Raw genomic sequence first — 16,683 nt, forward strand, 5'->3', positions numbered from 1 at the left:
ATGCGACCTCCACATATGAAACTCTCTGAGTTCCTGTATGAACTTCATCAGCGCCTTTCTCTGGAAGAGTTGTTTGGTTATGTTTTGGCTGAGATTCGTTCAACTGTTGTATGTGCTTCTCAAACTCATAAAGGTCCATGCTTGAACCTTTTCAGAACACACACTGCGTCTCAGTGTGGGATTTTACATGAAAGGCGATGGATCCTGGAAGAAAAGCGAGAGAAGAAGCAAAGTCGAAATCTCCAGGCTTTTAGAACTCACACTGTTCGCAGTGGAGGATTTTGCCCAAAAGCAGAGTAGAAATGTACCAACTTTCCTAAACTTACCCTGTAGAGCAGTGGAGGAATTTACCTGGAAAGGAAGGTATAATGGAGAAGAGAGGATAAGTTTTCCGTCAAAAACTTGTATTTTGCTAAAAGCGGCAAATAAAGGGTGTATTGGATCGCAATTAGCTTATGTTATCTCACTCCCAATCACCCCACTTATGTTCCCCATCAGAAGAAAATCGCCCCACTTATGTTATCTCACTCCCAATCGCCCCACTGTTACATCAAGTGCGCATTTTTGTTTGGGTTTCCTTTCAGAGCAAGTTAAGTGATAACTATATTTTCTTTTTTTTTTAATAAAGTTGAGAGTACTCCAGGGTGTGCCCTGCCCCTCGGCCCCTGGCTCCGCCACTGCCTAGTTCCAATGCTAAAACCCCAATCTCCCAGATTTCATGGGGGTAATAATAAAGATTCTCAACTAAAAAGAGTTGGTCTGTAATTTCAAGAGGAAGCCTGTAATCTTTTTTAGTGGTCAACTGAGATGGTACTTAGCTTATCTGTAAAAGGAAAATGAAACTTTCAGTATTGGAGGATCAACATCGTTATCGAGAAAAATATTGGTTAGTTTTAAACCACCATGAGGTATTGCTGCTTTTTCATGCATGTGAAGATAGTGGACAAGTCTTACCATGTCCCTTGTTACCACTGCAGTGTTTTTTTCACCAAAACCACAAATCTTATTTACTATAGTCTTCAAATCTTTGTTTTCAAGAAACGACATTACGATCCAATGTTTCTTTCCATCTTCTTCACCAACTTCGAATGTTGTGGTAGATAAAAGGTTGGGGTGAGATACATCGGGTGGAGCACAGGGACGAAGTTAGGATTCCAAGCCAGGGGGTGTGAGATTATGTGCTCATAACTCCTCCCACCCTAAAAAAAAACTAAACAGTAAAAATCAACAAAATTATACATTTATTTCAATTCACAAAACTAGAGTGCGTTGACTACGAAAAATTTAATATGAACTGACTAAGTTAACTACTTAAGCACTTAAGCCATTAATTGATACTCTTTGTCTTACACTTTTACTATATGTCTATATATCTACATATTCTAGTCCACAAGTCTACAACAATTCAACAAATTGTTAACTTCCTATAATGTTATAAGTCTATAACCCTACTATCATGTGGAGAAAACTATAAAAGATTAATATTGAAAGTAAAAAGTTATTATTATTATTTTTAAGTGAAAATTTTATTAATAATGATAATTAGTTTTACAAATAATTAAGACAAATATTAAACACGTTGCGCCGCAAGTCTTTTCTGAATATGTTTGTTTGTTTGTTTGTTTTGTTTTGTTTTGTTTTGTTTTGTTTTTTCGTTTTTTTGTTTTTTTTTTAGTTGAGGTTTGAGGTCTGTTCAAGAATTGAGAGTGAAAGAAAGGAAAGAGAATTTACGGGTTTGTTATGGGTGACTAGAATTATACAAATTGATCGGTTGGGCTTTGGGCATTTGACTATTTGTTTTAGTCTCATAAACCCATCAAACATTCAAAGACACATTTGTCAATCTTTAATGGTTTTTGACTCAAAATAAATGATAAATGATAATTTTGTAAGAGCATAAAATGAAGTAGAAAAAATGTTGGCTTATTGGAATGTTTTTTATTAGTTTTTTTTTTCATACTATTTTTTTTTTTGATTATAATCTCACTATAGTTGTGAAAATTTTACGGGTGTGGTAGTGGAAGTTTGCAAAAAATATTGGGGGTGCGAGTTCTTATAGTTTGAAAAATTTTCTAGGCAATTAGTTATGTAGTAGTGGAGTTTTTCTAATCTCAGGGGGTATGACCGCCCCCACACGCACCCTCCCTATATCCATCTATGGTGGAGCAACATACTCGAAGTGTCTTCTAATGATCTTGATCGCGACCCTTTATGCATTATTGCATACCATGTCATGCAAACTTGCATGGTCGTTTGAACAAAGTTCTCGGACAAATTTGTAGCAACTTTTATCGGTATGTAGGGTAATTATAATCATGCGCCATTAGAAAGGAACCTATAAGAATTGAGCTTATGAACTTTCTTGGATTTCTTGATTTCAAGAATCAATCTGCGACTGTGTAGTGGAGGCACTAGTACAAAAAATGGTTTTTGTGACTGTTTTAAAAGGTTATTTGTGGCAGATTGTCGTGTTCGAAACGGTCACAAATGACAGAAAAGGGTTTTTGTGACTGTTTTAAAAAAAATTTGTGACGTGCGTTTTCAAAACGGCAACAAATGGGGTTTTTTTTTTTTTTTTTAAATAAGGTGTATATGTGTGAAGAACTATTTGTAACTATTTCACTAAAATAGTTACATGTTCCCGAACTTTATGTGATCATATAAAGAACACCAAATTCTAATTTTTTAGTCCCGCCCAACAACTGCACGAAAAAACTACTACGAAGCCCATGTTCAGTCTCCTGGTCCGCTTTCTTCAAACACTTGCAGGTTCGTGCCTCTAAGAAACGCTTCACAAAAAAGAAAAAAATAGAAGAAAAAAAAACAAAAAACAAGATGAATCGCATGATCTCTCACGACTCTTTCTTCACTTCTGCCGATTAGGATTATTTCGGTCGAATCCGATTCTCAGTATTCAATAGCTATCCCTTTGATTAATTGAATATGTTTAATTGAATTTCACAAAGTCAGTGTGGTTAATGACTAATTGAACACAAGGTTAGTTCTCATTTCTCTCTAATTTGATTTTGAACTTGTTAGTTACACTAAAAATTTCTGTTTTTGATTTCTATTCCAATATGTTTTTCAATTAACCGTTCATGCCTCTCTCTCAAATTAAACGAAATCAAGTAAGGTGTGGGTTTTCAATTAACTGTTCATGCCTACTTTACCTCATTGATTTGCAAATTGCTATGATGTTGTTTCAATATCAAATAACCCCATTTACCTGAAATTTTCTCTAAGCACAATATTAATAGGTACTTGTTATTGACAGACCCCATATTGTGTTGGGCAGACTCCAACAAAAAAAAAATTATTACAAATGTGTCATTGGTCCCAAAAAATCCAAAAAAAATCAAATATTACAAGTGTGCCATTGGTCCCAAAAAATTGAATTCGAAAACCCCAAGCTTAAACGACCCGGCTAAACCGTTCATTGTGCAAACCCAACGATGTGGCCACACCGTTTGAGACTTAAACGGTGTGGCCTAGGGGTGGGCAATGGGCCGGGTCGGGCTAGCCCGGCCCTAAACATTTAAAGCCCTTCAAATATTAGGGCCGGGTCACAAGTCACAAGTCTAAACCTCAAGCCCTTACCCTACCCTAAGCAGGGCCGGCTCAACCCCTTAACAAAATAGGCAGTTGCTTAGGGCCCCGCAGCCTAAGGGGCCCCAATATAATTCAGCCCAATGCTTTCTTTTTAGCCTACAATTGTTTTTCTAGTCCTTATTTAAGGGTTAGATAACGTACATTGGAATCTATGAAATAACGTTAGATAACCATTTGTTTCCCTCGCTTTCTCCAACGTTTCTCTTGCGTTCTCTGACCAAAAAAATTCCTCACATCTATTGGCATTTGAACTTTGCCTAGGGCCCCTGATTGTCTTGAGCCGCCCCTGACCCTAAGCCCTCTTTAAAGGCTTCAGGGCCGGGCCTATACATTTTTTTTTTTTTACTACATTAGTTTTAAAACTCATTTATATTACAAAAATGTACAATAATCTACAAATTCAAAGTCCAACCAATCTAGTAATAATCCTGTATAAGTCCAAAAATTTAAAATGCACATCCACAATCTAATGAACTGAAGTACATCGAGAGTTCGGAATTTGTTCTTCCTTGTACTCAAACCTCACTAAAATTACATTTTAAATTGAAATACATAGACAAATAATTATATTATCATTTTAAAGGAAGAAGTAATAGATATAAAGAAGAAACATAATAGTTTTGGTTAAGGGTCATGGAAGTTGTTAAACTATTTGTAATATTATAAATTATTTCTATAATAGATTCAAACAAATATAATATTACCTTTCTTCTAATTTAAAAGTGATTCAAGCTTTGTATATGGAAATGAAAATATTGGCTTTTGAACAAGTGATGGAGAAAGGTTTGAGATTACAAATGTCATTTTTCTTGACAAAGGTTGTTTTTGGTTTCTATGTTACAAATGTCTGCTCTGTATTTTGCTTTAATGGTGTGGAAGGAAATCTTTAGTTTTAGACTTGGCTTGGATGTGAATAAAAATATAATTTATAAGAAATAAGTGAGAAAAGAAATTGAGAATAATAAGTTATGGACTTTGACTTGATGATCAAAGGAATAAAGTCTTATTTTTTATTAGGCTAGTGCTCATTGTTCTTCATGGCTGTTAAGTTGACAAGTTTTTGTTATATAACACTACACCATAATAGCCATTTTGTAACAGCTATATCCGTTACTTATATTTTTACTAACGCTTATATCTGTTAGCTCTGGGGTGTTACAGTCACTTAGGCTAAATTTAGTAACGGATATAACCGTTACTTAAAGTAATCTTAGTAACACTTATATCCGTTACTATAATTCTTTGTAACGGATAGCCAATTGTTAAATCTATTCATTTCTAACGGATGTAAGTGTTAGTAATGTTTGGCGCTTCTTCAGTTACTTTTTTAGCGGGAAATCAATTTTTATATGTCACGGATATATCCGTTAGTAATAGATGTGCCACTTGCTATTAATATCGATTAGTGTAACGGATATATCCGTTAGTAATAGATGTGCAACTTACTATTTATATCGATATTTGTAACGGATCTATCCGTTAGTAATATATGTGCCACTTGCTATTTATATCGATGTTTGTAACGGATATATCTGTTACTAAAGTTTTGTTAGTAAAAAAAAAAAATATTTATTATATTTTGCAGATCAAAATGTCTAAAAAAATTCACCCTGCACATCTAACTCTAGCACATATGAATATTCCATCTTATAGAGATATCACATTCCATAAACTTAATCAACATATAATAACAAAAAACAAAACCACTAATCAATTAAACATTAATTAGTATAAAAATATAGACACCAATCCAAATCAAACTTATATAGAAATGACTTCACCTAACCTAATTTTGGGATGTCTAATATGCCGTCATAGAATATCCCATTGTATTGGTGCCATCCTTTGCTTTCTTTGTTATTGCTCTCTCAAGTGTTCCCCCATCAGTTTCAGGGGTGCACATTTGCAATTCCCATAACTTCGATCTCCCACGATATCACCACTTATTTGACAAAGCCTGGCAAGAACTGAAAAAAGTGAGAGAAACATTACAAAATTTCTTAAGAAACTTTTCATCGGGTTGTGAGAACTGAAGAAACTATGAGTAGGTTAGTGTGGTGGGCTAATGTCACTCTTTTGCGGTAGCACTTCCTCAGACTATTAGACCACTATTTGAATAAAGCTTATGGATAAGAACAACTAATTTCTATGGACGAAGGCATACTTTAAGCCCATACAAATCACTTCAAGTGACCCACAATGGTTTTGTGACTTTACTAGCTCTAGTAAAATGTTTTTGACAAAGGCATTAGGATAGAATCTTGGTAAAAATGTCATAGAAGTTAACTAAACGGATAGTATTAGACAAAGATAAACACACGGAAGAGAAGAGATCGTTGCTTTGTCTCCGGATCAAATTGCTTAGTTACCCGGTAGCCGGTCGCCCAATTTTGACTGCAAGTGAAAGAAATAAGTCAAGATTATGTTAAGGATACAAATTAATAGAGGTTTATTCATGAACCACACAAAGGTTACAAGTAGACACCTACTTATGCCCACCAATTTTTTGCCTTTGGGATTATGACCTATAATCTCATTATTGTCCTTGAAAGCACGTACTCTGATTTGAATGGTGCACCGGTAGCTCCAATAATAGTCTTTGAAAGCAATATCTTGAAAAAGACCACTTGTTGATGAGAGGTCATTTTTGCTTATAAAAACGTGGCTCGGAAAGCAATAAGATACTACGGTCCATCATAAACAGCGACTCGATGCTATCTCACTCGTTTGTGACAAATCCCCAGTGACTATTTAATCTAAGACATAGAAAATGCACTCACCTTTAAGATCCCCAAAGAAGAAAAAACGACTCGCAAACTATGGACAAACTTAAGGCAATCAACGGTCTTTGATGTTTGCAGCCAAGGCCCGCAAATCGCAGAACATTTTAGAATCTGATTGCATTAAGAATTCTGCGAAAAAACTATCTATTAATAAAACATCAACTAGATATTAATGTATTGGTAGCATTGATCACTTAGGCAAATTCATTTGAGAAATTATCGCTGCCATGTGCACCTTATGCAAAGAATCACTAAATCTACTCTTGGCTCACTATAGTTTACTAGATCGTATAGTATTCTTCTTCTATTTTAAGGATCTCTTTGTTTTACGCCAAAATTAATTAGATTGTGGTTTTTGTATCCTCTCCTAATACCGAGATGGTAAAAGAATCGAATAATGAAACTTACGTCTATTGGCTCCAACCGCAGTAAATGTTCCAACATTGAAATGTAGTGTATCATCAACATTCCATATCGATTTTGGCTTCATTAAAGAATCAGATCTATTAGGCAAACACCAAGCGGGAGCTGCCATCATCAAATTACAATGCATCGAATCTAATCTATCTCGTCCTTGCTTTTCGGTGTGTGCATGTATTGGTGGGGGTGTAAATATGCTAAAATTGACATAATAACACCGGTATTGAAGAAAGTAAATACCTTAGACAAAACAATTACATCTGCCTGCGTGAACGAGGGAGTTACAATACCTACAAGATCATTGATTTAGCAACATCAATAAACTTGAACAGTTACATCAATAAACAACAACATGTTACCTCTCCATCCCATATGAAGTAACATCTTCTTGAGAGATGAACTAGGGAGTCTCTCAGAGAAACGGAATGTGTCCCGAAAACTCCAAAGATCTTGAATCGAAAAAAATGGTAAGCATCAATTGAATCGGCAATAATAATGGCGACGGCGGAAGCAAATTCTTAGATCCTCAATACCCAAATCAACGGCGGTCTCAAAGCCGGTGGTTTCCGACATCTCCTAATGGTGATATCAAAATGATGTTTCCAATCATGTGCCCCGTGATTTGTGCGGGTTTAATTCCTATGCAAAATCAAGAACAACGGACTAACCTTGGTGCCGGTCTTTATCTTTGTGCCCACTTTCCCATTTATGCCTCCGATGTCCGGAATTCCTTCCAACACACTAATTCCTCTTAACTACACCGTACCAACAAGGAGAACTACTGGCGAGGGGTGGAGCGATGACGACGAGCATGGATAAGAGGGCGGCAACAACATGCACCACAAAGACAAGTTGTTGTAAAGGCGATTTCACTTCGCATTCCAACTTGACTTGTTCTGGATAATCGGTTGGTCAGCTTTGTCATTTTTGTGTTCAACCAAGATGGATCAAAACAGAGACTTGCCCTGCTTCTGGTTTTCGCAGCACTGGTTTATTTCTATCAGACTGGAGCTCTCACTCCTTTGATATAGTGGCTTTCACAAGGCATGCATAGGGCAGCGGCACCTCCACAACCACAACCTCCTGTTAGGGCTGAGAATGCTCTTGGTGCTGCTAGGCCAGATGGTGAAAACGCTGCTCAAGCTGAGGGACAACCTGGAGATGAGAATCAGGGAGAGAATGAAAATCGACCAGTTGAAAATGATAACCAAGTGGAACCCGCTGAACAGAACGGCTTCAACTGGAGGGTAATTGTAAAGGAGATTCAGAAATTCAGAAATACTTTGGGAGGTCCCTGACGTTCCAGAAAGAAATGCTGCAAGATCATCTCTTTCGTCTTCATCTAACGCATTTTATCTTAAATTTGTTTAAATTGTTTTCACACTATCACGTAAGCCAAAGAGAACTCGATTAGAAAACTAGATACACGTCAAAGTAATTCGTTTAAAGAAGATAACTACACCTTCAACAGAAAAACAAACAAATAAATAAACAGTTAAATAATCAAAAAATAAAGCCAACTACATTTATTTGTATACTTAGTATGCTATTCAAAAAAGCAATGGGTTCTCATCAGGTCCAGAAATCATTAAGCTAACATATAGTCTCTAGATACTCACCAAGACATCCACTGCAAGCTTCATACTCAAAAGCAATGGGTTTCCATCAGGTCCAGAGATATCATTGAGCAATACGTCTGGAAATATATGGAAACCAAAAGTTGCTGCTGATAAAGTCATTATGGTGTACACAAATGGCCCAGCGATTGAATCGGCAAGCCTTTGTATAGGTGCTTCATGACCTTGAGCATCTTCAACCTGAAAGCAAAGGAATGGAAGCTCACTATCAAGTGTGCTCAAGCTTAAATACAAATTAAACCAAATGCATAAAGCCAATCTTGTTATGCGCATGAAAGTTCAAATTGAATGCTATCGTCCTAAAATTCCCTCTACACCTCTTATGTTCATAATTCACAAAGTCTAAGATCTAGCATGTTGTTCTCTAAACCCTTAATTTAATAATTTTCTTTGCGGGGAGAGACCCACTATCATCTGCCCCACCCCCGCTTCCCCTCTGGGAGGTTTCCATTTTGTAGATAAATATTTAATAATTATCCCATGCGTCTTCAAGTCGGAAAGTCTTTGAAACAAAGTATAGCATATCATGTGGTTTACCATGATATTATAAATCTGGATCACGCAAACATTTAAGCATTCGAACTTGACGAATCCATAACCATGAGTTAACAGGAATAGCATGCTCTAGTACTTAGTAAACAGGTAGTTCAAACTTCAGACATCAATGATTGAGAAGCGTACTTACCATGCGTACAATTTTCGAATTGTTGACATTGAACCAGTTGTAGTGGCTTCAATCCGTAGAGGACCATCCCGACGGAAGAAACAATTGCATTTCTTTCAAACAACGTCAAAATCCATCCTCCGAAAGCAAGTTTAATAACGGACTACGGATAAGGTCTATAAAAGTAGTTTCTCCAATGCGTTAATACTTAATAAGCACACTAGGTCTCGATTTGGTATTAGGCCACTTCAAATTCTTGCATGAAAATTGAAGCTATTCCTAGTAGTGGTAAATAAGTCGATAGCTCTAAGCTTACGCAAGCATACCCAATTTCATCGTTCCAAAATTGAAACTGCAAAGCCTTTTTCTTTATACCGCGGAAGAGATTCTCCGTAAGCATAGACTCATCAACAACACCTCTGCTCTGCCATAACCTTTCCCCGAGTCGGTAGTCAAAAGACGGTTATAGTACACATAAGCAAGTCACCGTCAACGAAGAAATGGTCGTAGCTCATAGGAAATGTAAAAGCTTGCTTAAATGTCTCACATCTACGGGAATGGTTTCCCGAGGTAAAACTAAGACTGAATCTCCGACGCGTACATCATCGGTAGGAACTTCTATGCAGATTGAATCGGAACCGAAAGTACGATGATCGCCAGATAGGTCACCTTCAACCGAGGTAATCACTAATCGTGATTGAGAAGATACTAGTGACTGCAGAAAATTCAGAGTTAGTTCTGAAACTCAGACATAGAGAAATCTATATTTTTTATTAGAATGCTATTAATTAAAGTCTGAAAAATAGTTGCACTTACTAAGAGTTCATTCATGTCACTAGAAGCACTAAGTCTCGCTTTTTCTTCAAGAGAGCGTCCAAGAAGAACAAAACCAAGAAGCATGACCTGCATACTAAAAAACCACAGCTTATCTTGAGAACTATATTCAAGGGATACACTGTTCATCTTTTTCATACATAATATTGCCATGAGTAGTTGACAAATTGTCCATTTGGGAGCTGCAAAAAAAGTTTTTCCGGTCTCATTGTTTTGAACATATTTTGATATTGTTCGTGATATTCAACAAAACCTTTTCCCTATCAATATATTTTAGTGTAACTACTTCAAATCTAAGTCAGGCACTGAGATCAGACCTACAAGTTAAGTATACGATTGGCAAGGATTAGCAAGGAGAACGTATTACAATGTAGTGAAATTAGCGATGAACGAGTTCAATCGATTAATAATATGATGCATGCAAAAGTTACCAGATAAAACCAAACTAACCCTTAAGAAATAGAAATTAAATAAAAGCACAACAAAATAACAATACAACACCTTATCATAATGACAGAGTCGTCTGACTGCACTTTTGCACGGAGTTCTGTGTGTTCAGCATCTGAAATCCTAAGCAATATCAATTAGATTTGATTATGAGAAACGTTATCCGACTACTTGATGTCAAAGTTGATGTAGTTCCATGCACAATGAATTAGTATCAACAATAGAAATGTCTATCAGTATCACTAAGAATCTTCTAGTCTATCCACTTACTACATGTTCTCTGTGTAAATGGATTCACAGGCCGAGAACTCTTATGTTAGACTAGGGATCCTTGTGTTTAATTCCTATTTATACTCTTTCCATTAAAGAGAATCAGTTAGTGTAACTAACTGGAGGGTAGTTATTGTTGAAACAACCCGACTCTTAGAAAACTTATGTGAGAGTTTCAAACAAGAGAAAGTTAGTTACCAAAATGATGATGTGGCATATGTGCCACACACAAGCATGTCTAACAATATATTGATAGGACTGTGAATGTATTGAAACACTACTTCTTTTTGTTTCTGATACATGCTCTGAAACACTTTTAAATAGCTAAAGTTTATTTTTGTGTCGAATATGAAATTTTGCCTAACTGTTTTTCGGATCGGAAAAGTGAAAAATTTCATTGGAGATAAGTAGGTCTTGAAAGTATGAAAGAGCGCATCGGATCTAAGCACAGGCGCCTTTGAGGCACTGGGTGGGTTATCTAAGCACCTATAAATGATAAAAGTTGAGAAAATAACTAAAACTTAGGAAGACACTTCTGCCTGTGTGAAAATGTGAGTAAATATTTTGACAAAGTAAATATTCTGCATGTGTGAACTTTGCATCGATGCTTTAAACTAAAGAAGAGGCATGATAATAATATAAAAAAAAAATCATGCTAAAGCACCAGAACTTGTCTAAATGACATCAAAATGCAAAAACTTATTGAAGAAAAGAAAAGGTGAAACACAAAACAGCAGCGACGATTAGGACACAAAAGTCAACAATTGTAAGTCAAACCTTAAAATCCATATCACCAGAGGCGTCCTCAGATCCAGTAATGTCAGACAGAATGAGAGGTATCCCATCTCCCCCAAATTCTTCTGTATCCAACACCAATCCCATTGCGATCCCAGCAATTAAGCCCTTGACAGGAACTCCAGCATCGTGTAGAGCCACAAACTGATGCCATACTGTTGAATCAGAAAAACTAGCCATCAAAGGTAGAGGAATGAACGACAAAACAGATGTTGAGTCTACAAAGTTTGGCAACAGAAATTTCAAAACACGCTGAGAATTTACATCATATTAAGGAGACCAGCGAACCTTGAAGAACCATTACTTTCCGTGATAGTACTTTCAACACGAATAATGCAAGGAAAATCAGTTTCAGAAGGCAAGATACTGAAGATAGGTTCCAGTGCCCTCTCTGCAAGCATCCCATGACCAACTTTTCTTCTACTAGGAGCACCCATGCGCCCCACTTCTCCAACGCACGAAGGTGGAAACGAATACTGGAGAAACACCAAACAACATTTAAGATTCAGCTTTCATGTAGACTTTACTTTAAGTCGGACAGCATATACTATCACTAAATTAGAGCACACAAAAGATACAACTTATCAGTTACTATTTACTAATCAAATAAAAAGTACAATAATTCAGTATAAGTCAAGGTTGGTATTCTAAGTTTCCAATTGGCATGAGCATGGACCAAAGATTGTTCTCTCTATCTCCTTTTCGTTTCTGCAGTACAAATCTTTCACTGAGCAATGGAACACGCCCTTTAACAAGAACCCAGTTAACACTAGATGGGCATTGAAACACAAAAATTAAGAGTCTTTGATTTTCTCAACCTCTTCAAGATTTTTGAAAAGAACTGCAGAATTACCAGAGCAAAATTATTTCCACAATACCTCTGCAGAATATATTTCCACAAAACCTTTAACTTTTTCAGTACAACAAAAAGTCAAAGACAAGAATACATTCCTTAGCCTATATCCAGAGAAGGTTATCACCACAAAGGAGATCACTCTAAAAAAAAACATGTGACCATGAGCATTTGTTATGAAACGCAGGGCATGCTAGACTACTGTCTAAAGAGTAAGACATACGAGAATGACAGATATATAACAATATGAACAACAACTAAAAAGAGACCGAAAAGAGAAAAAACAAAACAAAAGAATAACATAACAAAAAGATAAGAAGACACGGAAAATCCAACAGGTTTTATAAAGACCAAAGAATGTCTCTCAAAACTTTCAGGCCCAAATCTAATGAAGCAAGAGACCAGATGTTATTTAATCGTGTTCTTTCCAATTAGTTCCATAACTTGTGATAAACATGATGTTATTACATATCAAGTACTTCAACAATTTTTTCTTCAAGATGCATCTTTTTCAACATTTAACATTTTGAGCTCAATGTGCATTAGATTAAATTCTTAGGCATTGTTTCATTTCAAGTACTACACTATAAACAGATAAAAAGTAAGAAATTCATACCGTGGGCAATATGAATACCAAGAGAATGCAAAATATGTGAAACATGAGAACCACAACACAAAGCAACCAAAGTCCAAGCAAACGCAACCCGGTTCCTACTCTTTACACTCAACAACATTTCTCCAACATTATGAACCTCGCATGCATAAAAAAATTACACATTTATTAGTGATATAAATGAAAATAAGAACTTCATATTAAAATAGCTAATAGAAAGAAGAAGAAGAAAATAAACAAAAACTAACCAGGGGTTTACGCATCCCCCGGCTGACTACTAATTGCTCCAAGTATCTCGACATCTGCCATCCGCACTTTTAAACTTAAATACACAAAAGGACTTGGTTTGTTTACAACAAGGCAAGTCACGACATAAAACCAATAAAAAGATTTGACAGCTAAAGAGTTTGTTATATTATTACAACTACCCAAGACTAACCACATAAAAATTTCAAGGCATGACAACGCACCCAAAAAGTTCCAAGTCATGGCAACCACAACCACATAAAAATATGTCTTGAGCTTAAACTAAAGCAGGAAGAGCAAAAAGTAGAGAAATCCACAAAAGGTCTAAAACCTACAAACATCAATCATACTTCAATCGCCCATCAAGCCAAGCTATATACCCTCCTTCAAGCCAAGCATTCAAAGTTTCATTACCATCTTGTGGACCATTGATAAGAGCCCAAAACTGTAGTTTTTAACCCCTTAATAATCATACTGTTAGACCAATTATGTGAATAATAAGTAAGAGTTAATACTGATTACGTGTTTTTATGCATTTCAGGCTTCAAAGTCCATTATGTGCAGAAATGTGCCACTTTAGCAAGATAAAGGAGCAAAAGTCGTGAGAACTTCCGAATGCCATATCTTTGGACTCGGACCTGAATTGGGCCTACCTTATGTCAAAACGACCGCTCGGGAAAGAGCTTTGCAATGGTCCAAGCCTTGACCCAATCAGAGGAGCAGAAGTGGACGAAAAGTCTGTTGAAGCCGAATCTAGCTGAAGAGGCCTTTTTGGGCTGAAAGAATTGGGTTTTGGGCCTGATTCTTTGGCCCAAAACATGGCTCCAAGCCCATGCACGATTTTTGGATCTGAATGTATAAAAACAAAAGCTTAGCTCTTTGTTAATGGTAGATTAATTTAGTAGAGAATTAGGGTAGATAGCTTATATAGAAAGTAGCCATTAGAATAGCTTCTAGATCTAGATTTAATTGTTTTAATTAAGTTTAGTTCCATTTAAATTATTGTATTAGATTAAACCTTTGAATTTTGCTCTTCAATTTGATTAGATCAATAAAGTAGTATTCTTTATCAATTTCGATTTTGTCATTTCCAATTCTAGATCTAATTTCAATTCCTGTCCTTATTTCATTTTAGTCATTAAATTAGATTTCATTATTGTTTAAATTAAGTAAATTTCGAATCTTGATAGTATGTTTAGTTATAATAATATGGGAAATGATGTTTTGATGACTCAAGGCTAAAACCTCCATTAGAGGGGTTGATGAAGCCTTGATGAAGACTTAGTTGTTTAGTATAGAATTGGTTGTAGAATCTATTCCACTCTAGAAGGTGGTGTTTTCGCCATGAGAATGGGTGGACGACCTCACATGCTAGTTATATCCGGTAGAATGCCATGAACACTAGGGATTAGAACTTCGAAATTCTAGTAGAACGTGAGAATTGAGATACAACATTCTACGCTAGGTTGTTAAGTTGGATTCGAGGTGGATTCAATTCCCCTCAATCCTTTATCTAGATTCAAAACAATCATATTTCCATAGCATTAAGTAGTTTAAATTCAAATAATCAATTTCATATTGCATCGTAGCATAACATTTCGTAAAGCTCTCATTGACTTAAGACTGATTTCTTAGACTTAGAAAATAATCCATGCTAGGGAACTAGGAGTGGAACGAACTTCCTACTCCACTTAGTGCAATTTGCATCGAGAGTAGAAGCTTTGATAATCGAGAATTAAAGATTCAGTTTTAGTTTACTTACGGATTGAATTCATCGTTCATTTCGTAGGTAAACTTAGTTGCACTTTAGCATTTTACACTTATCAAATGGCGCCGCTGCCATCTTAGTTGCACTTTAGCATTGTTTTCCTTGTAGAAGTAGTCATTTTTAAGTCCCATTAAACCCACCCACCCTTTGTTTGTTTCATCTTACCGGTTGCCCATTTCGGTGTTGACAAATTCGCGAGAAAATATACGGGAGCGCCCGGCGCTTCAGGAGAGCGCCGACCAGCGCTAAAGTTCTTGGAATTTAAATCTACGAAAGTGCGCCAAAACATCGTAATTGAATTTACACCGAGCGACCACCCCCATTTGGAGCGCGACGACCGCTAAAAACACTGTAATTTGACAATTACTTTCGGGCCATCGACCAGCTATCTGCAGCGACGACACGCTCTATGTTAAATTTTTCGGATTTCGGCGGTTTTGATTCAAACTTTGATCTTTCATATTTTTCGGTGTTCTAACCTCTGCTCTATATGCTCGAACAAAGCGTAAACAAGACGCTTATTCATAAGCGAAGCAAGGACCTTGTCGTATTCCTTTCTTCCACACCTCGCGATCTCCGGTTAGAGGTTTCTACTAGTATATCGAAATTGTTTGGAGTGTTGCATGTTTAGTTAAGTTCGACTTAGTCTTGCATGAGATTAAGGTCCGGCCGAACAAAAACACCGAACGTAAATACACAACAACATCAACAATCAAATCTATCTAGTATACCACCCACTACACCTCTAACTACTATTTCACACACACCACCGATATAATGGGGAAGAAAGAGACTCTTCTCTCGGACTTCTACAAAGCCTTGAGCGATAGCCCCAAATCTTGCATCGTTCTAGCGGACCCAGTGGGGATTTTTGAGAATCCCTCCAAATATTTTTAATTTGTTACCCGCTTTTCATGGTTTAGACCATGAAAAACCTTATCGGCTACATCGTAGGATTGAACAAGTCCTAACAACATTCCACCATCCTACGGTTGGTGCGGAACAAATTAAATTAAGGGTATTCCCTTTCACCTTAGCCGATAAAGGCGTCTTGGTTAAGCTGCCCAAGCGCTAATTCATTGGGACTCATGGGCTAAACTTGTTCAAATTTGTTTATGGAACATTTTACCCACCCCTAAAGACGGATGAGATGCTTTCCAAGATTCATTTCTTTTCGACAAAATCCTCATGAATCATTTTCGAGGCTTGGAATCGTTTCACCTATCTGCTTATAGAGTGTCCACACCATAACCTAGCAAAAGACACGTTAGTTCGTGCCTTTTTTCAAGGGACTTCAACATCACCATAAAGAAGTCCTTGACATAATGAATGGGGTAGTTTCTTAAGTAAAGGAGCCTCGGAGGCTTATAAATTTTAGAGGACCAAACTAAAGCGAAATAATAATTGGGGGTAGTGACGATTACTCCGCTCCACTAGTTCTACTAATACGATTAAGGCCGGCGGTATGTTTGAAATTAAACACGATTCGAGCTTAAAACTCTAATCGAATCACTCACAAAAAGGTAGAGGCCATTTCTGTACAACAAAAGCCAATCCCCGTCATGAATGTAAATTCAAACCCATGTAGTTTACGTTGAGATCTCGAGCATCCCGACTCCCATCGTCTATAGCCTATGAACAGGCTTGTTCCATTAATAGTGAACCTAAGCCCGAGACAAAATCCCAACTCCGGTTGGAGAAATAATCAACAAGTCACACCTCGAGGGTACAATAATCAATATGT

General features: G+C 36.6%; 1 protein-coding gene and 1 pseudogene across 5 annotated transcripts; one reads left to right on the plus strand and one right to left on the minus strand.

Moving 5' to 3' along the window:
- Positions 1-8,420, plus strand: LOC147505706 (uncharacterized; annotated as a pseudogene).
- Positions 8,421-9,765: 1,345 nt separating this feature from the next.
- On the minus strand, positions 9,766-12,693 carry LOC147505707 (polyribonucleotide nucleotidyltransferase 1, chloroplastic-like). Of its 5 annotated transcripts, none has more exons than XR_015220655.1 (5): positions 11,724-12,693; positions 11,442-11,614; positions 10,449-10,517; positions 9,930-10,016; positions 9,766-9,828 (listed from the first exon to the last, which is right to left on the minus strand). XR_015220655.1 is itself a non-coding variant. In XM_086604170.1 (5 exons), exons 1-3 carry the CDS (start codon positions 11,863-11,865, stop codon positions 10,453-10,455), a joined length of 348 nt encoding a protein of 115 aa, XP_086460296.1. In that variant the 5' UTR covers positions 11,866-12,687; the 3' UTR covers positions 9,766-9,828; positions 9,930-10,016; positions 10,449-10,452. The 5 variants fall into 5 exon arrangements, 4 of the variants coding, with proteins under 4 accessions (XP_086460296.1, XP_086460297.1, XP_086460300.1 ...); XM_086604170.1 differs by having other exon boundaries at positions 10,449-10,509; positions 11,748-12,687; XM_086604171.1 differs by having other exon boundaries at positions 9,930-10,023; positions 10,449-10,509; positions 11,748-12,687.
- Positions 12,694-16,683: the final 3,990 nt, after the last annotated feature.

Source organism: Coptis chinensis, chromosome 4 (assembly GCF_015680905.1).
Source record: "Coptis chinensis isolate HL-2020 chromosome 4, ASM1568090v1, whole genome shotgun sequence".
NCBI classification, from domain to species: Eukaryota; Viridiplantae; Streptophyta; class Magnoliopsida; order Ranunculales; family Ranunculaceae; genus Coptis; species Coptis chinensis.